General features: G+C 46.0%; 1 protein-coding gene across 5 annotated transcripts in view; it reads left to right on the forward strand.

Annotated features, from left to right (window-relative positions):
* The first annotated feature begins 1,009 nt into the window (after positions 1-1,009).
* Positions 1,010-22,620, forward strand: part of SGPP2 (sphingosine-1-phosphate phosphatase 2) — a 108,524-nt gene continuing 86,913 nt past the window's right edge. The window contains exons 1-2 of one of the 5 annotated variants that reach the window (XM_045481438.1): positions 1,622-1,732; positions 10,169-10,308. Coding sequence is in view for 1 of the 5 variants with exons in the window: in XM_045481436.1 (XP_045337392.1) it covers positions 1,254-1,472 (219 nt within the window). In the remaining 4 variants the exon portion in view is untranslated. Of the gene's footprint in view, positions 1,473-1,618; positions 1,744-10,168; positions 10,309-22,620 lie in introns of those variants that run through there. The other 4 variants (XM_045481439.1, XM_045481436.1, XM_045481440.1 and 1 more) reach the window with 4 other exon arrangements.

Below are 22,620 nucleotides of genomic sequence, written 5' to 3' on the forward strand. Positions count from 1 at the left end.
CTGGAGGAATGGGAAAGCGGCAGGTGTTTGTTCATAGTCATTTGTGCAACTAAATACTCAGAAGCCTTTGCATGGCTACCAGGGGGCACGGGGCCTGAGGCTGTAAACGGAACGCAGGACTAGGATTGTACTTTTGTTGCACACTGAGCTGCTAGGCCTAACTGACCTCACTCCATGTGAGGAAGTGCAGGGGCCCGGGCGCAGTGGGGGGGGGGGGGGGAATCTCTGAGCTTCTAGGAGATTCTAGCAAGAGGAAGACAAACCAAGGCCACCTGCAGGACATTTCCTTTGCTTCTCTCCTGCTGGGATCCTTAAAGCAGGCCTGGCTTCAGCTGCAGCAAGATGTCAAATCCTCCTCCCAGCCCTACACCTTGATCCCTCAGGGTCTAAAGGTCACGAAAGATCTCCTTCCGTCTCTCCAGCGCCCTTGCCTAAAGTAATTAGAGGCAGAGCAGAAAAAAGTAGAAGGGGGAGGCAGCAGCATCTTTCTCAATGCAGAAAACCGAGAAACAACAGCGTTTCCTCCACCCCCCTCTGAAGGTGCTCATGAACCGACTGCCAAATCACAAGAGCAGGGGCAAGGACTCGGAGGATGATTCAGGGTGTGCTTTCAACTCCCTCCGTTCTTGAGCAAGGTCGAGGAGGTCGGGCTTCGGGGAGACGTTGCATCAGTTTGGGAAGAACTTGGGCACCTTCCTGAGGGGGCCCATTCTTGCGCGAAGCAGGCAAAGAAAGGCAGGAGTAGGCGGCTGGGTGAGGGAGCTGGAAGGAAGTCCGACCTCACCTTGGGCTCAATAGTGAAAGTGGGGTCACTACGGGATCAGCCCGCGCATGGCAGGAAGGACCCGCTCAGGTCCGCACTGGGCTCGGCCGCTCCCATTAGGTGGCACGTCTGCACCGGCCCGAAGGGATTGGGGGTGCGGGGGCGCGAAGAGGGGTGCGGTTGAGACACCTGTGCGCCTCCGCCCAGTAGCGACCGGGCCGGACGCCGGGGACTGCCCGAGCCCGTCCGAGCCCGCCGGGAGGGAAAGGAGGGCGGGACGCGCCCCGCGCAAGGTGGAGGCAGCCACCTGGGCGCCCGCGCGCGGGGCGGCGCTAGGACCCGAGCGGCGCACCTGTTGGCCGGCGCCCCGGGCCCCGCCCGCCCTCCGCCCGGAGTGCCCGGCCCGGCTGGAGCGAGAGCGGCGGGGACAGTGCGAGCCGAGGGCATCGGCGTGGCGGCGGCGGCGGCGGCGCGCGGCCCCGGGCTCACCATGGCCGAGCTGCTGCGGAGCCTGCAGGATTCCCAGCTCGTCGCTCGCTTCCAGCGCCGCTGCGGGCTCTTCCCGGCGCCGGAGGAAGGCCCCCCGGAGAACGGCGCGGACCCCGCCGAGGACGCGGCGCGGGCGCTGGGGCTCGGGCATCTGTCTGACGCCAACGGCAAGGGCGGCGGGGGGCCGGCCAACGGGCTGCGGAGAGTCTCGGCCCCGCAGGTAACCGCTGCCAGGTGTTCTCCGCGGTGGGGGAGGGGGCAGCCTGCGGACGTGCTGGGCCTGCAGACTCCGCGACGCGGGGACCCGCGAGCGCCATCCCGGGCGGCGACCCGGCTCCCGGCGCCGGGTATGGGGGGGGGAGGGAGGGGGGGCTCCGGTCACCAGGATGCCACCTCTAACGCGGCCAGGTCGCGGCCAGGTCTGTTCTGACATCAGATGCACCAGGAGCTTTAGATGCAGTCTAAAGACTTTCTGCCTTCGTAAGTGAAATGTATGTTCGCGAATATCCTCCCAAATGTGTAAGAGTTACGTAATGGGAAAGAGGAGGGGAGATGTCCTTGACATTTTCACGAGAGGCTTCTCCGGAGAGAAATTCTGCGAACCCCGCAGCCCCCACCCCAGGGATTCATGAGTTTCCTCCCATCCCCCCTTCTCTGGTCCACACCCAAGGGGCTCCGTGTGCCCTTCGCTGCCCTGCATTTCCAGCTCGAAGGACAGAAGTTCAGGTTTAAATACCGCTCCTGGAGAGGTCCACAACCCCCACCCCCTACCAACAGGGGGTCCGAGACGCCACCCCTGCCCTGCCGAGTGGGTCTCTTATTAACTGGCACCAGGGACTTTTGACAGATGCTGTCAAGAAAAAAAGGCTCCCCGCGCTCCCCTCCAGGCTTTCGGAGAGTGTGGTTATACAACCCACTGCGGCTTCGGGGAGCCAGCGCAGTGCACAGAGACTCCGGGCGGGCGGGAGGGACCACAGAAGCTGCAAATGCTGGGGCGGTGGGGGGGCTCTCTGCTGTGGTGACCTGCCCTGGGCACCCACAGAAGCTGCCCTTTCCCTGGGCGAGGTACAAGGTGCCAAGGAAAGAAGCAATGTATTTACAATTGCAACTACTTTTGGGGGCGGGGAGCCGGTTTGGTGACCGGAAGGTGGCATTTATTTATGAGTAGATTTCTAGATCTAGTAACTGAAGAAGAACCTGGCTTCGATGTGGGATGGGATATTGTGAGCATCGAATTACAAAACTTATTGGAGAGGGTGGGGGTGTATTCCATTCTAGAAAAACCCTCTATAATTTTTCTTTTTAATTGTTTCTTCTCGGTCCCACATGACATCTAGTAACTTTTAAATTTTTTTTTTCTTTTTTCTTGCCTTATGTTTCTCAACGTTTATTTATTTTTGGGACAGAGAGAGACAGAGCATGAACGGGGGAGGGGCAGAGAGAGAGAGGGAGACACAGAATCAGAAACAGGCTCCAGGCTCTGAGCCATCAGCCCAGAGCCCCACGCGGGGCTCGAACTCACGGACCGCGAGATCGTGACCTGGCTGAAGTCGGACGCTTAACCGACTGCGCCACCCAGGCGCCCCATAACTTTTAAATTTTTTTAAGCTTATTTATTTTGAAAGAGACAGAGACAGAGTGGGAGGGGGAGCAGAGGGAGAGAGAGAGAATCCCAGGTAGGCTCTGTGCTGCCAGTACAGAGACCAATGCAGGGCTAGAACTCACGACACCGTGAGATCATGACCTGAGCTAAAACCAAGAGTCAGACATTTAACTGACTGAGCCACCCAGGCGCCCCAACATCTAGTAACTTTTAGATAAATTTGAGACCCACCCACCTTTCCTTTTGCCTTGTCTTAAAAACAGGACAGAATCAGGAGAGAAGAACCGTCACGTACTGGAAATGTGGCACAGCTTTTTCTATACACACACACACGCACGCCATTTACACACACAGGTGGGTGCACAGACTGCTTTTTGTTGCTCTCTCCCCACACGCTTCCCCTGTTTCTCGAATTCAGGAAGCTGAAGACGTGTGCATTTTCCCACTAGTGCTTTTCAAACTGTTTGAAACATTACCTTTGGCGAGGAAACTAAATTCTGGACAAGGATCCTCTTGTGCTTTAAAAGCACCCAGATAAGCAGGGTGCCTGGGTGGCTCTGTCGGTTGAGGGTCCAATTTCAGCTCAGGTCATGATCTCACAGTTCATGAGTTCGAGCCCCGCGTCGGGCTCTGTGCTGACAGCTCAGAGCCTGGAGCCTGCTTCAGATTCTGTCTTCCTCTCTCTCTCTCTCTGCCCCTCCCCTGCTCAAGCTCTGTTCTGTCTCTCAAAGAATGAATAAACGTTAAAAAAAATTTTTTTAAGTGCAACAAGCAGATTTCTTACAGAGAATTGTCTTCTACCAGCTTAGAAAGCCGGGGCACTCAGCCACATAGTAGGGGCGTCCCCCTTCCTGCCCAACACATGACTTCACTTACTATAGATCATGAAATACTAAGAGGAAGCTAAAAGTTCATGATAAGAGGTCATTGTGTTGAGGGGAAAAATACCCCACAGGAGCATTTGATACATTTGAGCATTTGAGAAGTTAATGAACGTTTTTAAAGATGAGTCTGTTTCAGGTGACTTGGGAAGATTAGTATTTTGCAAATCCAGGGAGAGTTCCCAAAGGAAAATGATTGACACCTGCCCTGGGCAATTAATAGGACCTTAAGGGGGTGGTTGGAAAACTTCTCTCCAGCAGCTCTCCACCCTCCCCCCACCCCTGGGACTTTTGGCCTCCACCCAGCCCGTGGTCTGCCTCAGCTGCCTGTCCTTTCTCCAAACAGTCCCACTCATCCCTCAGCTTCAAAGGTCAGTTCAAGAGACACCTTTGCTCACCTTCCAATCTCACTCCCCCTCTTATAGGCTCTCTTTGTTTCCTGTGATTCTTCATTATAGCATGTATCACATTGTGCAAACATGCCTTTGTGTGGCTGATTATTGCCAGTCTCCAGCGCGTGATAAGCTCTCAGAATGCAGGAAACTTGCCTGGTGTGCTCATTATTTTCTTCACATGGGAGATCAGTGAATTTTGTGAATACGTGAGTGCAGACTGCAAAATTAAACCTGCCTTTTAAAAGCAAGATAAGCAGATTTCTCGCAAAGACCTCTCTTCTTGCTTCGGGGAACAGAATGATAGGGGTTGTCCCCTTCCCATCCCAAACACGACTGCACTCACTATAGATGATGAAAAAGGAAGAGCTAAAAATTCAAGATAAGATATGAAAGATTTTTTTAGTTGAAGACTAAATATTGAAAATGAGTTTTTTCCCCACCAAGCCTAGAAGGCAGGCAGCTCTTGGACGCTGATTTAGGTCCTTCAAACAGTGGAGAAGTGTTTTCATTTGGGTGACTTTAGAATGCAACAAATCGAATTTTTCTCACCTCCCACGTTTGCTGAATTTATTTTAATTCTTAAAACAGGACAAATGTGGAAATGATTAAGGGCCTCCTTTACAAATTCTCCTGTAACACCATAGCACTGGTTAGTTAAAGATTAACTACATCTTTTCCAAACCGGGGCTGGGCCGGGTTTGCACAAAGCTGTCATTGACTAAGTCAGAGTGGACCTCAGAGATTTCCTGGTAGTCATGACTTTCACAGACAGGTTCCGACTCCTAGAAGGTTAAATGCTTTATGGAGGACTTCCCAGGTGTCCACACAGTGAGACCTTTTGACTCCCGAGTCTAAACTTCTCTCCACCATGCACCTTCCAGGGAAAAACTCCAGGGTTTCATTTTATCTGCCTCATTGAGCCGGTGTGAGGTGTTGGGGCTGGTTGGGAGCAGGGCAGAGGCTGGGTGGAAAGAGAACGCGTTGCTCTCAGTGTGCAAGGGTAACTGTAAGAGGACCTCTTTGGTAGTAGCCAAGATCAAGAGGCAGGGATCCTGGGACCGAGTAGAAGGGCAAACGCCTGGTTACAATTGTGGTGTTCTTTTGGTTTTGGGTTTTTGGTGGGTTTTTTTTCCTGTGATAAAGCCAGCGTGGATATAACGGTATTTTGATTTTTTTTTTTATTTTTATTTTTTTTATCATCGCTGCTTACTCAACTCAGTTGCCTTCAGATAGACGGTGCAGTGCCGTTCCCCGTCACCCTGTTCGACCGGAGTGGTCTTTCCAAATTGTACCGTGCTCAATAAATACTTTTTGATAACTATTTGCGCAGACATCGTCTTCCAGTTGGGTTGAGGCAGGGATCGAAGATACGTTGTTTACGGAAGTCTTTGTACTCCTATTTCCTTCTTGAAACCTTTGGGGCCCTCCAGGTGCATCAATCCACGAAAACCCACCCTTGATTTTCCTGGCTTGCGAACGTGCAAAGAACCATCTTAGGAATCAGGACACCTAGATCTGGCTCCGCCTCTGTGACTCAGGGAACTTCTCTGGGCCGCATCTGCAAATGGGCAAAATGGAACAGAACCGTGGGTTTCCACCTGTGGCTGGCCATTAGCGCCGATTAGAGGAGCTTTAAAAACAAGCAAAAAAAGCCCATGTCCGGGGGCCAGGTCAGAGGTGGAGGCTGAAGAAACTGGCAAACAGAGATGGGAGGCTCCAACTTCTCTTCTCCTGGGGCCGACCACCCTTAATGTGCTCAGGACGAGGATAGTGATGCCGGAGGCAGTGGTCGAAGTTGCTGCCACCTTTTAGCTGGGTTAAAACTCAACTGGCCAACAGGTCGAACTTCACCTTTGGATGATCTTTGATGTTCCAGTTTGAAATGGTAAAAGCCCCTTTGAAAAGGAACCTTCGACCATTTTTTCCTAGTTACAGACATGGTTCAGGTGAGAAACCTTGGAAAAATACCAAGAAGAAGTTAAATCCAAGCCCATTATACCACTGCCCAAAGATAATCATTCAGTAAATGTTCAACGTCATTTTTCGTAGCTCTGTGTTACTCCATAGCATGGTCAAAGTATAATTTAGTTAGCCTGTTGCTGGGCTTTTAGGCTGTGTCTGGTTTTTGCGTTAAAAATAACATCTTTGTACCAGTACCTTTCCACATACCTTGTCTTTTTTATTTAATTTTATGTTTTTATTTTTAGAGAGCAAAGGAGGGAGAAGGGCAATGGGAGAGGAGAGGAGAGAGGGAGAGAGGGAGAGAGGGAGAGAGGGAGAGAGAGAGAGAGAGAGAGAGATAGTGAGTTTGATCCCAAGACCCTGGGAACATGACCTGAGCCAAAATTAAGAGTCAGATGCTCAACCAGTTGAGCTGCCCCAGTGCCCCTGTTTGATTGTCTTTTTAAATTGAGATGTCGTTGACACATAATGTTCTATTAGTTACAGGTGCGCAACAGAATGATTCAATATTTGTAAATATTGTGAAATGATCACAGCAGGTCTAGTTAATATCCATCATCACGCGTAATTGCAGTGTTTCTTCTTGTGATGAGAACTTTTAAGATCTACTCTCTTAGCAACTTTCAGATATACATTATTAACTGTAGTCACCATGCCATACATTACATCCCCATGATTTATTTATTTTGTGACTTCAAGTTTGTATTTTGTGACCACCTTCGCCCATTTCACTCACCCCACCCCCACTGCCTCTGGCAACCACCAGTCTGTTCTCTTTTCTATAAATTCAAGTTTTTTGTTTGTTTCATATTTCATATGTAAATGAGATCATATGGTGTTTGTTTTTCTCTGACTTATTTTACTAAGATAATGCCCTGAAGTTCCATCCATATTCTCCAAAATGGCAAGATTTCCTTCTTTTTTATGGCCAAATATTCCAGTGTGTGTGTGTGTGTGTGTGTGTGTGTGTGGCACATTTTCTTTATCCATTTATCCATCAACAGACACTCAAGTTATTTCCAAATCTCAGCTGTTATAAATAACGCTGAAATCTTTTGGAGTTAGTGTTTTCTTTTCTTTTTTTTAAAAATTTCTTTAATGTTCATTTATTTTTGAGAAAGACAGCGTGCGGCAGGGGATGCGCAGAGAGAGAGGGAGACACAGAATCCGCAGCAGGCTCCAGGCTCTGAGCTGTCAGCACAGAGCCTGACGCGGGGCTCGAACTCACAGACTGTGAGATCGTGACCTGAAAGGAAGTCAGATGCTTAACTGACTGAGTCCCCCGGGTGCCCCTGGAGTTAGTGTTTTTTTTTCCTCAGATAAATACTTAGAAATAGAACTGCTAGATCATGTTGTATTTGTGTTTTTAATTGTTTTTAAAGATTTTGTTTTTAAGAGTCTCTACACCCAGCGAAGGGCTCGAACTCATAACCCTGAGATCAAGAGTTGTATGCTCTACTGACTGAGCCAGCCAGGCGCCCCTATTTTTAATTTTTTGAGGAACACCCGTGTCGCTTCTGTAGTGGCTGCCCCAGTTTACATTCCTACCAGCAGTGCTCAAGGGTTCCCTTTGCTCCACATCCCTTCCAACACTTGTCATTTCTTGTCTTTTTGATAATGGCCTTTGTAACAGGTATGAGGTGGTATCTCCTAGCGATTTTGGTTTGCATTTCCCTGATGACGAGTAGCGCTGAGCAGCTTTTCATGTGTCCGTTGGCCATCTGGATGTCTTCTTTAGAAAAGTGTCTTTTCAGTACCCTTCGATAGCTCAGCTGCTACGGCAGAGGACTGTAAGGAAGATCTTTCAGATCTTCTGCCCGGTATTTGAAAAACAATCATTATTGAGTTGTATGAGGTCTTTGTATATTTTGGATATTAATTCCCCTTCTCAGATACGTGATTTACAAGTGTCTTCTCCCGTTTGATAGGTTGCCTTTTCATTTTGTTAATGGTTTCCTTTGCTACGCAGAAGTTTTTTTTTTATTTTATTTTGTTTTTTTAGTTTATATATTTTGAGGGCAGGGGAGGGAGAGCAGGGTAGGGGAAGAGAGAGAATCCCAAGCAGGCTCCACACTGGAGCATGGGGCCCAGGGCAGGGCTCGATCTCACAAACTGTGAGATCATGACCTGAGCTGAAGCCAAGAGTTAGATGCTTAACCCACGAGCCACCCAGGTGCCCCTGTGCAGAAGCTTTTTAATTTGATGTAGTGCCACTTGTTTATTTTTGCTTTGGTTGCTTTTGTTTTTGGTGTCAAATCCAAAAACGAAAGAAACCAGAAAAACATCACTGCCAAGACTGAGTTCAGTCTTTGATTATTTCCTTAATTCAAATTTCTGCACGTGGAACTGCCGGGGGGAAATACACATATAATGCCTTTCAACACCAGCTTGTCTCACAGAACAGGTGTTCTAAGATATGTAACGGTGAGTGTGGATTTTCTCACCCCCTCACCACTGTCAGGTATAAACACCCTCTTTAATCTTTGGAGAAAATAGGCCACCTTCTGCTTCTATCCCATCTTTTCTTCCTTTATTTCTTGAGCAGCTACTGTGTCTCTGGGGTGGTCCTCAGCCTTAAAGATACAAAGATAAATGAGATCTAGTTCCTGCCCTGGGAAAGCCACAAAGAAAATGGTGCGATGCAAAAAAAATACCAGAATAGAATATGTAGGCTAATAATAATAATAATTGGGTATGAGTTGATAATAATAATAATAATAGGCTGATGATAACATAATAATAGGATACATATGTGGCCAGGGAGACCCTAGCAGGAGTGGCTCACCATCCCTGGGGAGGCCCATGAAGTCTTGATAGGGGCTAAAAGTGCAGTAGGAATCAAACAGCTGAAAAGGTGAGAATTTCTTTTCTTCACCTGGAAATCTCAAATGATAAAACACTCAGACACGTTGTCATTCTTGAAGAGCGACACGTTCAGCCTGGGTTCCCAGCAGGCAAGAGATTAAAGGGTGATTGAAACCCCAGGGGCACCTGGGTGGCTCGGTCGGTTAAGCGTCTGACTTCAGCTCAGGTCACGATCTCACGGTCCGTGAGTTCAAGCCCCGCGTCGGGCTCTGTGCTGACCGCTCAGAGCCTGGAGCCTGTTTCAGATTCTGTGTCTCCCTCTCTCTCTGCCCCTCCCCTGTTCATGCTCTGTCTCTCTCTCTGTCTCAAAAATAAATAAACGTTAAAAAAAAAAGAAACCCTTAAAAATGGTTAAAATGGGAAATTTTATGTTACGTATATTTGACCTTAAAAAAAAAAACAACAACCCACCACAAGTCCAACTTCACCTTCAAGGAGGAAAAACGTAACTTCCCTTAAGTGTGAGTTGCACAGGGTACAACGGGGGAAAAAGAAGCGGGGAAAGGAGTAATTTTCCAGACTGGAAACCTGACAGACACCACGTGGGCCAGTAATCAGTGTTAACGTCAACAGCGGTCAAGTCCTGTTGACAGAATGTGGTTTTGATGCAAGTAGGTAAATGATACACTCTTGACACATGTCGGAAGTGGTACTTCACATGTGTGTTCTTCTTTCCGTGTAATCATGAGAAAGACACCAGGCAAACCCTAGCTGAGGGGCATTCTGCAAAATTGCTGGCCTGCACTCTTCGAAATCGCCAAGGTCGTAGATAACAAGGAAAGCGTGACCAGTGTCTTAGCCAGGAGAACACATGAAAACTAAATGTAATTGTGGTATCCTGGATGGAACCCTGGAATAGAGACAAAGGATGTTAGGTAAAAACTAAGGAAGTCTGGATAGAGTATGGAATTTAGTTAATAAAAAGGCATCTGGGGCTCCTGGGTGGCTTCGTTGGTTAAACGTCCGCTTCGCCTCAGGTCATGATCTTGCGGTTTGTGGGTCCGAGCCCCACAGTGGGGTCTGTGCTAACAGCTCAGAGCCTGGAGCCTGCTTTGGATTCTGTGTTTCCGTCTCTCTCTGCCCCTCCCTCACTCACACTCTCTCTCTCTCAAAAATAAGTAAAAAATTTTTTTTAATGCATCATTGAAACCTTTTGCAAATTGAAAACTGCTCTAAAAACTAAAGTCTCTTCAAATTTTTTCAAAAACAGGGAAGGCAATTGAAGGGAGTTCAAAGACGGGATCATTTACAAAAAGTGTAGGCAGTGTGGGAAAAAACCGACAGGGGAGGACAGCATCTCAGAGCAAATGACTTCAGCCTCCAAAAGCAAGGGGAGAAGACAAGGTCCTGGTAAGCTCAGACCCGGTGAGGGCTTAGCTGCCAGAGAGAGAGACTCCTGACAGGAGCCAAGAACATTAGTAGAGAACCACAGCCACAGGCTGGCAGGAGGAGTGGGGGAGATCTGTTACCAACTCGCTCTCCATGCGCCCTCTCGTATGTTGCCAGTGTCTCCCTTGGACCAAATTCAGTCAGAAGCCGGGGAGATCGGGAGGCTGGCTGATGCAGTCGACATAGGTCAGCCTCGCTGGAGAGAGGCGGAGAGCGGACCCGGAAAGACAGATGGAGAACATCGAGCCCAGGTTGCATGAAGACATTGGTATGGTGTTCCGAGCTGGCGTCTGGGGCCAGAGCCAGAGCCAGAGTTTCAGGCTGAAGCCTGAGGGTGGCTTCTGCAGAATGTGGTCTTCATCCTGTAGACGAGGGGGATGGGAAATCGATTTCATGCCATGTGCCCAATCAGAACTGGGGACTGGGACCTGGTGATAAGAAAGGCTCTTGGGGTGTCGCTGTGCCTAACGGGAAGGAGTGGGGGATTGAATGGTGATGTCTGTGGGGGTTATCGAGGGGGCCTGGTGCTGAAGCATTTAAAAAATGGGGAACAGCGGGGCACCTGGGTGGCTCAGTCGGTTAAGTGTCTGACTTCAGCTCAGGTCACGATCTCGCGGTTTGTGAGTTCGAGCCCCTGCCAGACAACTCAGAGCCTGGAGCCTGCTTCGGACTCTGTGTCTCTCTCTCTCTTTCTGCCCTTCTCCCACTCACACTCCGTCTCTCTCACTCTTTCTCTCAAAAATACACATTAAAAAAATTTTTTTAAGTAAAAAAAAATGGTAACGGGGGACATGGCACTAACATGAAATCAAGCCTTGGTATCTGTGTGGGGTTGGTTCTTCATGAAACTCGAGTATCACCTTCACCCACAACCTCCTCGGGAGGAAAGAGACCACTAATGGTTTCTTAAGACCTAGGTTGCTGTCAGTCATTTTGCAACAAAAATGGGTTTATTCAGGATTAGCAAAGACTTGCAATTCGGGACAAGCAAACTACAGCAAAACCAAGGCAAGTCCTGGGAAGAGAGGAGAGGAACGCTCTTTTGTAGAGGGAAGGGGGAAGTTGGGAGGGCCGTTACAAACAAAACGTCCATTGGAATAAATGGCGAGTTTGTCGGATAATGGCTTTTCATTGGCTGAGTTGTGACAGCCTCTCACTGGCTGGGCTGTTGCTGGGCAAGGAGAAAACCTTTCTTCCTGTGGCTGGGGTAGACTTCTTTCTCTTCCTGTTGGGTCTGCCATTGGCTGAGGAGTGGTGGGGTGTGAGGGCTCCCCCTGCTGGCCGCTGGGTTTCTTTCCAAAGGAGGTTTCCTTTTACTAATTTTCATACCGCAGTTTTAATCCTGGAACCCCATCATTATGGCCACAAACTGATTGGATTGGGGAGCAGCCCTCCAATCATTGGCAGCTTTCTATAGGCTGGTCAGCATCTGATGACACGATCTGGTGCGAGAACCTCACCGAGTTGGGACACTGCACCCTGGAGAGTGACTGATGGGGCCAATCTCATTGCTCCCTGAGGGAGTCTGAATGCAAGACCCAGAGGCAGGGACAGAAATGGTGGAGTGGTCCTGGACTTCAGAGAGAAAGAGGAGGCCAATGGCAGAAGCCTCGAGACAGAGAAAGCAGTGGAAAAGCAGAAGCCAGGGTCGCAAGGAGGGCAGAAAGCCCACAGCAAGCGTTGAAGCAGAAGAGAAAACTCCCAAGTGGAGCAGGAAGCTGAGGCTTGAGTGTGATGGGCGCCACTTCTGAGGGCAGGTGCTGGAGGGACTGTTGACCTTCAGGATGGAAGGGCTCGGGGGGGCCTCAGGGACAGAGACTGGCTGTGTGGCTGCCAGAAGCCTTTCCTTCCTTCCTGAGAATTCACGTAACAAACTCCTCTCACTGGAGGGGGCCGGTGTGGGTCTTCCCTTGCAAGCAGAATGTGCTGGTCCCTACTGCTTTGCCAACTTGCCCATAACTGCGATTAGATCATTAGTTTTATCCTTTTTGTGTAGTTGGGCGTGGGGGGGGGGGGAGTGGTGGCAAGGGGCAGATCCCTCTTTCTCCTGTGCACCCCCAGGGCCTCACATGGGCCTGGCACATGGCAGGTGCTTTCGTACTTCCTGTCGAACGAAGCACGTAGGTAAGGGTATGCTACACTCAACCTCTTTCTCGGCAGAAACGAGGTAGCCTGCTCTCTCCTGTGACAGCTGGGTTCGTTTTATCCCTGACTACCTGGCTGTGTCTTCTTTTCGCATGATGGGTTTTTTTGTTTTTGTTTTGTTTTGTTTTGTTTTTTCAGTGCCAGGTCCTTCCTTTTTATCCAGGAAACTGATAAAGGGTTTTGATTAATGAACAACTTTTTAATTGGTCTACTTTCTTCGTTTGGACACCGCGAGGGGAGTTTAGGTATTGCATGACGTTGGTTATGGTAAAAATACTTCTCAGCTTAAAAAATTGTGATTACATTACTACGTTTTGGAAAGCTGTTGACAGCAGGCCCCGTCTAATTCTAATTTTCTTGACTTATAATGAAGATGTCAACATGTTTTAAGTTTTTTAACAAAAGCACTTTCACTCCCGTTGTTCCAGTTTTTGGTCAATTATTAAACCCTCTGCTGTCCTGATAAGAATTCCGTCTTGAGCAAAGGCACTTTTGCATTTTATTTGGCACAGAATTTTCTTGGGAGAAAATACTGTCACGGTTTCCTGGCAACACATGTAGAGTGCTGCTTTCTGTGTTGGGAATCTAGGAAAATGCTAAAATCGGGGGCCTCCGCTGGTCTTCATTATTCTCCTCGCCTGGTGGGATACATTCCACACAGGAAGAAAATGAGATACTGAAAAATCCAGTGACGACTATGAGGCACATTTTCTTCTCACTCCTGCTTTGAACTCGATATGGACTCCTCAGCAAAGTGTTTTAAGAATCGAAGAAAACAATTCCTCACGCGCAGGGCAGGGTGGATGGAAGGGGAAGGAAATAACCACCTGAGATCTTGAGAGGGGGCGGAAAAGGGAGTAACGGTTTCCTTGAACCATTTTGAGTATTGCCCCAAAGTCCCCAGATGCTCACTGGCATTTTTACACTCATTCGTTTAATACAACAAAACTACCCGTCAGATTCATTCTTGCTTTTGTTAATGCCACTTATTTTGGTGATCGTGTCGGCAGGAGAAATAAATGCACGCTCTGTAATCTTCAGGTATGTTTTGATTTTTCCACGTGGCAAAAATCTTCGTTGCCATAGAATTGTATGGGAAACAGCCCACAAAGCAAGGACTCCTGTGGCTGAGAGGAAGACCAGGTTATGGTGAATAGAAGTCCCCCTGGGGTAGAACGTTGGGAACAGAGGGTCCAGGACCTCATTGGTGGAGAACACATTTCTTGGCAGTTAAAAAAAAAAAAAAAAATCACCCTCTCTTACAAGGTGACTTAAAAGGTGGCCGTGAAATAGACATCAGAGATTTTGTTAAAAACATGACAAGTGAAAAGAGGCTCTGTTAGAAGTTGGGTTGTTTTTTTTCCCCCCCTTCTTTCTGAATTTTGATCTTTTGATGATTTTCGGCTAGGAAGACATCAAATATCTTGAAATTGATCTTTATAATTGTCAACTCTTAAAGCAATTCGTGTTTATGTTAGCAATAGCGGAAGATACCAAAAAGTAAAAAGAAGAAAACAAAAATTCTGCATGAATTTTGCAACCTGGGGGAAAAAATGTTAATGTCTTAGAGTTTTGCTTCCTTTTATTTCTGTGCAAATATAGAATGCGTAAGTTATGGATACGCATACGCATACGATTTTGGAATTAGCTTTTTTTACTACCATCATGAACATTTCCCCACATTACTGAACATACCTCAATTATGCGATTTTTCAGACTTGTGTTATAATTCAATAGGTGATAGGAATTTAAATTTTTTTTCCAGTGGTCAAAAAAACTCCTGACGCACATATCTGGATTGTTTCAGCGTTTGTCTTTGTACTTCACCTGGAGTCTAAATAGCGAATCATTTCCTGAGAACCACAGAAGAAGCTGAATTCAGTTGTCACACTTACTGCCAAATGGCCTTCTGGAAAATGTATCTCCATGATCGCTCCAAACGGCAATCCAAGACAGCTAGCCCATGGTCAGCATTTAGTATTACCTTCCTTTTGTTTTTGTTTTCCTTGTTCTTTATTATAAGCTTGGGATAGTAAGTACACGGATCGTAAATGTGCGACTTGATGCATCTGACTATGTGTCTCCCTCCCTGTGACTACTGCCCAGAGGAGGGTAGAGAACAATTCCAGAAAGTCAGAAGGCTCCCTCAGGCTCCCACCGAGCAATAACACCCCCTCCCAGGGAACCACTCTTTTGCCTCCATCAACCAGGACTTAGTTTCATCTGCTCTCGAACGTCACATAAATGGAATCATACAGGATGTGTACCAGTGGTGGTTACATTTTTTATGCCACAGAGCATCCGTTGCACAAACATATGACAATGGATCCTCGTGACAGACCGTTTATGGACATTTGGGTTTTTATGAAGCATCAAGTATTATTTTAAATATCTTTTACTCTTAACGTTTTAGTTTGATGTAATTTCAGATTTTTGAAAATTTGCAAAAATAGTACAGAAACATCCCTATGCGCCCTTGACCTCTGTTTTCCTAACGTTAGCATGATGCGTAACCACAGCGCAGTTATCAGGGTGACGGTACGCAAGCCGTGGAGCTGTTCAGTTTTCACGAATTGCTCTCCTAATGTAATTGGCTATCCAATGATCTAATGCAGAAGCATAAACTGCACTTAGCTGATATGTCTCTTTAGTCCAACCGGTCCAATCCGGAAGTTCTTCAGTCTTTCTTCCTGAGCCGCAATCAAGAGTCAGGCGCTCAACTGACTGAGCCACCCAGGTGCTCTGAGAACAGCTAATTTTAAATTAAAAAAAAAAAAAAAAAAATGAACATTTATTCATTTTTGAGAGACAGAGACAGAGGGCCAGCAGGGGAGGCACAGAGAGAGAGGGAGACACAGAATCCGAAGCAGGCTCCAGGCTCCGAGCTGTCAGCACAGAGCCCGACACGGTGCTCGAACCCATGAACCATGAGATCATGACCTGAGCCGAAGTCGGATGCTTCACTGCCTGAGCCACCCAGGTGCCCTGAGAACAGCTAATTTTAAATTAAAAACTGTAAAAGAGAATTCCCTACACATTAAAAGTAAAGTAGCTTCCCCTTTCTTTCAACTGGACTGCCAATGACAATGGCTGAAGTTATGGCCAGGGAAGCTGAATGGAGGCACAAACTCAGAGTTGAATGGCGGCCTTTTCCGGTTTCAACGTCAACAATAGCAGTTCCCCCGAATGGCAAACCCACTGCATCTGTTTGGTAGATGGATGCCCTTCTCCCACTGGTGGTTTTCGTCACCAGAAAGCGTTTATCAAATATCTCATTGTAAAAGGTTTCTTCAACTATATTCTACAAAGGGAGAAACTTAATCATGACATCCAAAGGAGATCTTGAAAGTAATTAAAATTCCATATACTTCCGGACATGGAAATACTCACCAAAAAAAAGCAATTTTAAAAATGTAAAATATCCAGAATATAATCCAAATTTCAAAAACTACACAAGCATGCGTTGAATATATATTCTTCAAGGATCTGGAATGATTTTTTACAATAAAAGGGTAGTGGTTTTATGTTTAGAGAACATTAAGCCATTTTCATTTTACTGAAAAAAATTTCCCCTGAGGATGTCTTATACTTTTGAGGAATATTAGTTACTAAGATTACTAACATTGTTCCACATAAAACTTTTTTTTAATTACCATGGACATCTTTGCAACCAAATATCAGCAGGGTTGCTTGTGTTCCTACCTTGAGGGGATAGTTATTAAACCATTGGAAGTATACCAAAACTCTCTTAAATGAAACAAAATGGCTGCCCCCTCCGTGCCTCTGCAGAAAGGCCCCGCGTGAAATTGCAGCACACCTTTTCCTGCTCGGCCCAAACTACTGCATGAAATGCCTAGAACTTAAAACACATAATGCTTTTCTACACCCATGAGAATTCCTTAAAGCACCGAGAAGAGTTTGGTCTCAAAAAGATCTCTCCTCTACTTGGCCAAAACCGTATTATTACAGAGTCCAGGAAAGTCTTAAGAAAAAAAAATGTTGGGTGTTATCACCCAACCCTTCGGTCGATTTTTGGCAAGTAGTGTTTGCTGTTTCTTTAAAGGTTGTTTTGGAAGATCTCTTCCCCATCCCCCCTCCCCCACGGTAGACCCCTTCCTTTCTTTAGATATTTTCTTTTTTTTAAATAATATTTTTGAGTTTCGATTACAGTCTTACACATATGATGCTAGATTTCCCCCCCTAGGTATTTGATGTTTTTGATGCTATTGTAAAAATCATTTTTAATATAATTCTGTGCTCTTGGTTTTGGGGGTAGATTCCCATGATTCATCGCTTACATCCAAGGAAGATTTCTTTTTATTGTTGTAGATCCAAACAGTTGTGACTGGGTTTTAGTTCTTGGGTCACTTTCAGGCAGTATCTGTGCATGCTTTGTGTTGGAACTCAGTTCCGCCTAATGTGATGACAGTGTTTAAAGTAAAGGTACCGTGAAGGAGAATTCTGCGTAGGGGCATCACAGCCACCTTTGTCTATTGTTTGGTGTGGTTCTTACTTGAATAATATAAGAATTGGTCCATTTTTATTTTAAGATAAAGCATAATTACTAATTTCAAAGACCAAATGGATATTTTCTTTTATAAATTTTTTTTTTTTAACGTTTATTTATTTTTGAGACAGAGAGAGACAGAGCATGAACGGGGGAGGGGCAGAGAGAAGGAGACACAGAATCTGAAACAGGCTCCGGGCTCTGAGCCATCAGCCCAGAGCCCGATGCGGGGCTCGAACTCACGGACCGCGAGATCGTGACCTGAGCTGAAGTCGGATGCTTAACCGACTGAGCCACCCAGGCACCCCAGGATATTTTCTTTTAAAAACATGAATATTTCTTACTTCCCTAAAGAAATGTAAAATAATGTTTGCATAAGATTTACTTTCATGCAATGTCAATTGGAGTTGTATTAAGTCTATGGGTTAATTTGGAGGTAATTAACATCTTTATGATACAGAATCTTCTTATCCCCGAACATGTTAGGACTTGCCGTTTATTTAACTCTTTTTAAATATCTTCCAGGAGAGTTTTATAGTTTTCTCCATAAAATCTTGCACCGCTTTTGCTAGATTGATTTCTTGACACCTTATGTTTTTGTTATTATTAAAACAATATTTTGAAATTGGTTTTCTGCTGGACTGTTGGAATGTAATTGAATTGTGTGTATTGATTTGGCAATCTTGCCAAACTTTTATTAATTCTAACAAATTGGCTCTCATTTCTTTGTGTTTGCTATGAAAAACAGTCAAAAAGAAGATTTTTGTTTTCCTTTTCAATTCCTTTACCTTTCATTTATTTCTTTTTTTCTACCTCACTGCATAGATAGGGCCTCCAGTATTATATGGAGTAGAAGGAGGGATAGCCCGCTTTCTTTCCGTGTCCTCGATTGTAAAGGAATGGTTTTTACATTTCCCTCCCTTTTAAACCTTGTTTTCCCTCCCTTTTAAAGCTTGTTTTCCAAGAGATGTACTCATGAATTTTGGCTTAATTATATTGGCTATTTTTTCTGTATTTAGTGAAAGGATCACATGCGGGTTTTTTAAAAGCTCCTTTAATCTTATAAAAGGTGAGTTAAAAAAGATTTTCTTTGTTGAATCCACATTCCATTTATGGAATTTACTCAGTCTGTGTCATGATACAATCAATAGCAATGTTTACTGCTTATAGCAGACATGACAAAAATATTACTTAGTAGAATTTTTGGAGTAATATACTTTATTAGATTATTATTATTTTTTAATTTTTTTTAATGTTTATTTATTTTTGAGACAGAGAGAGACAAAGCATGAACGGGGGAGGGCCAGAGAGAGGGAGACACAGAATCTGAAACAGGCTCCAGGCTCTGAGCTGTCAGCACAGAGCCCGACGCGGGGCTCGAACTCACGGACCGCAAGATCATGACCCGGGCCGAAGTCGGCTGCTTAGCTGACTGAGCCACCCAGGCGCCCCTATTATTATTATTATTTTTTTAATCTTAATTTTAATTTTATTTTTATTGTTTTTATTTAAAAAAAAATTTTTTTAAATGTTTATTTACTTTTTGACAGAGAGAGAGAGAGAGAGACAGAGCATGAGCAGGGGAGGGGCAGAGAGAGAGGGAGACACAGAATGTGAAACAGGCTCCAGGCTCTGAGCCGTCAGCACAGAGCCCGACGCGGGGCTCGAACTCACAGACTGTGAGATCATGACCTGAGCCAAAGTTGGATGCTCAACCAACTGAGCCACCCAGGCGCCCCTTATTTTTTTAATATTAGACAGAGAGAGCATGAGCAAGGGAGAGGGGCAGAAGGAGAGAGAGAGAGAGAGAGAGAGGCAGAGAGAATCTTAAGCAGGCTCCATCCTCAGCACAGAGCCTGAAGCGGGGCTCGATCCCACGGCCCTGGGATCATGACCTGAGCTGAAATCAAGAGTCAGACGCTCAACCAACCGAGCCACCCAGGCGTCCCTGAGGTAGTGTATTTTAGAAGTATCTTCCTCCAGCCCCTTCTCCCACCCTTCTTGGCTTTCTTGGGTGATGTGACCCATAAGCATTGGACAACATAACTGTGCAGGCCATCTTCATGGGTCTGTGAATATTGCGTATGTATCGTAAAATTTGCTTAATTGCATAAATATCCTTGAACGTGAAGAACAAGTTTCTCTTGGCTGAATATCCAGAATGTCTTTTTAAAAAGTGGTTTCTTGGGGCGCCTGGGTGGCTCAGTCAGCTCAGTCGGTTGAGCGTCCGACTTCGGCTCAGGTCATGATCTCGCGGTCCGTGAGTTCGAGCCCCGCGTCGGGCTGAGCGCTGACAGCTCGGAGCCTGGAGCCTGTTTCGGATTCTGTGTCTCCCTCTCTCTCTGCCCCTCCTCCCCCGCTCATGCTCTGTCTGTCTCTCTCTCTCTGTCAAAGATAAAATACACATTAAAAAATTTTTTTTCTTTTTTGGATAAAAAGTGGTTTTTTTTTTTTTTTTTTTTTTGCAATGTGTTCCTGAACTTCTATTTGAACTCTGAAGTGTGTAGCAGTTTATGGATCCACTATAATATAATGTAACATTGGAAAGGGTTGGCTCGGGGCCCTTAGCTTCCTCCAGAGCAGGACTGTTTTATGGGGCTCAGTACTGCAAAGACTCCACCCACAAGCACAGCAAGGTCAGTCAGAGTGGGGCTTGAGTGAACAAACCTGAACTCAGAGTAACCAAATATTCAATTACAGTATTACATCAAGGAACGCCTCAGAAGGAATCGGCACATTTGCGCGCGGTGACCTTTAGAAAACACCCACACTTCAAAAGAAAATGACATTGTCAGTGCCTTCTCCCCCCAAAATAGTCACAATATTAAAATTGACAATATATCATGCGAATGGTGACTGCGTTGCGAAGTCGAAGGTATCGTGTCCTGAAGCCCAGGTATCCCCGGCTTTCCTCTGTGAATCTTTTCTTTAATTTCAGCTTATTACCGAAGGAAAGGATTTACAAGGGGCTAGCCTAGAGGGAGGGAAGGAGTGGTGCTTTTCTTCTTAAACTTCCGAACCACATCACCTTGGGCATATCACATGAGCTCTACCGCCTTGCTTTTCTCATCTGTGAAATGGGGGAAATGATCGTCTAAACCTCCCAGGGTTCTGAGATGTGAGTAAGATCACTGGGGGTGCCAATGAGTGCCATATTGCGTCTGGCATGAAGTGAGCCCTCAAACGCCGTCTACCCCACCGTCTCTGCTGTCCGCCCACGACCCTTGCTTAAGCTCCTACTAGTCCTAATGCCCCTACTGCAGATTTTTTCCAACGGCTCTTTCCTGGAATAAATTTCACCTCTTTATGGTGGGGCATGAGCGGTGGGGCAGGAGGAGTGTTGGACCATCCGGGTCGTACAGATCTTCCTGTAGCATTTCAGAACGGCTTCCACCCTAAAACTGGGGCCAAGTACGTTTGAAATTGTATTGAAGTATATTCAGGTTTGTATTCCTTCCTTCTGATAGTTTGGAGTATCCAGTCACTTGCCATAAAAATGCTTGCCCAAGTCCTGCTTCCCCTCGTCTGAGCTTACTGAGTTATGGAACGTGTATTATAGAATGTTTTTTGCTCTGAGATCATGTTACCAATGGTCAGCCAAATATACGAAGCACCTAACAGTATGCCGGCTCCTGAATTACACTCTGAGTGCTCAGCAATGAATCTGCCCTGCTGACCATGCTGTTGAAGGCCTGTGAGTCCGTCAGGGAGACAGGTAAACAGATGAACATAACATAGTGGGGAGAAAGGACAGATTCTGAGAGATCATCAAGCTTCCGTTGAACAAGACCCTCCTTTCTCGGATCCTCCCTCGTTCCCCGTAAGAAGACTCTGAGTGAACATTTTGGAAGAAGTTGCTTCTAAGATTTCTGATGGACCCACTCAGAGGAGGTGAAACTTCCCAAATATCCAGTTCAGACAGCTGACGTTCTCCGATTTTAGACAACAAGGAATGTGATGTCATGTGGAAAAATATTCGTGGGGATTCTGTTTTACTATTGCAGATGACATGTAGATTTCACGCTTAAGACTAGAGTATTGTAAGTGAAGAGAATTCGAAAATGGGAAAAGACATTGTATGCCTGAGGAAGACGATAATGCTTTGAGCATGTGGGTGCCAAGACCCCTGCCCTCCGACCCAGGAGAGCATTAACTACGCAGTGACTGGGAAAAGGGGCCCTTTATGTATACGCTTTTCCGTTGTGTGCAGAGTTTTGAGAATAAGGCCACACCTCCAGGTCCCCACATGGGTATGGTAATGGTCGTCCCATGTGGGGTGAAGGTGGTAACTAACTGTCGCAGCCAGGAGGTAACCTTGCCTAGGGTGGTGGCTCCCTCTTAACCACAAAGCAGGGCCTTGGCAGTCCACATGTTGGCCACATACGTGCTTTGTTCCCATGTGGTTTTACCTTTCTAGAGGTAGTGAGACCTTTCTAGAATTTGTGGCTTCCGTGGTTTTTTTTTTTTTTTAACTTTTATTTTATTTTGAGATAGAGGTAGGCGGGAGAGAGAGAGCGAGCGAGAGAGCAAGCAAGTGCAAGTCGGGGAGGGGGCAGAGAGAGAGAGAGAGAGAGAGAGAATCCCAAGTAGGCTCCGTGCTGTCAGCACAGAGCCCGACGCAGGGCTCGAACCCACGAATCACGAGATCATGACATGAGCCAAAACCAAGAGTCTGAGACGAAATCAAGAGTGAGACACTCAACCAACTGAGCCGCTCAGGTGCCCTGATCCTTGTTCACTTTAAACAGGGCAACGGGATGAAGAATGCAGATGATGAGACGGTTCATTTGGGGACACAGTACGGTAGGGGTTGAAATGGTGAGAGACAGGAGGTGGGGGAATGGCTAGCGTCAGTGCCCGAAGTGTTTTCCCTCGATTCTGGTATTGATGGGAGAAGGGAGACAGTGGGATGAATCAGAGGCACCAAAACCAAATGACAGAACTTTTTTTTTTTTTTTAATTACATGAGCAGTATGTATTTACTATAGGAGCTATACATAACCAAAAGTTTGAAATGAAATGGTCAGTCTCAGCACCCAGGTCACCCATAGATACTCCCTGTTACTATTTTGGGGTATAACTTTCTAGACACTTTTCCTGTGCATGTATTATATGCATCTTTAATAAAAATACTCTTTTCCAACCTGAGTTTCCAGTTGACCTACCTAGAGCTTTGTCCCACATCTACAAATATTTATTTACAGTATTTTAATGACTACATAATATCCCATTTTCTATCCATTGTTTTTTGCCAGCCAATTAAAATCATTTCCATTTTTCCCGATAGTGTAAACTCTACAATGGGTGCCCGTGTACGCGTCCTTATCGATTTGACTGAGACATTTTGAATGGATTCGCAGGACTTAGAGATAGATACCTTCTTGGCCTCTTGTATCCAAAGATAGCTCAGCATTCTGAGCCTGAAGAATTTGGAGTTATTGACAGAAATGAGAAAATATGGAAAGAGGAAGAATTACAATTATAAAGAAGGGCACAGTTGATCCGTTAAGGTTTTTTTGTTGTTGTTTTTGGTTTTGTTTTGTTTTTGTTTTTTTGCTATGGGTAACAGTAAGCCCTATTAAGAGTTGGCTTGAAATTTTAATTTTTCTCATGTCACAAGT

Source organism: Leopardus geoffroyi, chromosome C1, assembly GCF_018350155.1.
Source record: "Leopardus geoffroyi isolate Oge1 chromosome C1, O.geoffroyi_Oge1_pat1.0, whole genome shotgun sequence".
NCBI lineage: Eukaryota > Metazoa > Chordata > Mammalia > Carnivora > Felidae > Leopardus > Leopardus geoffroyi.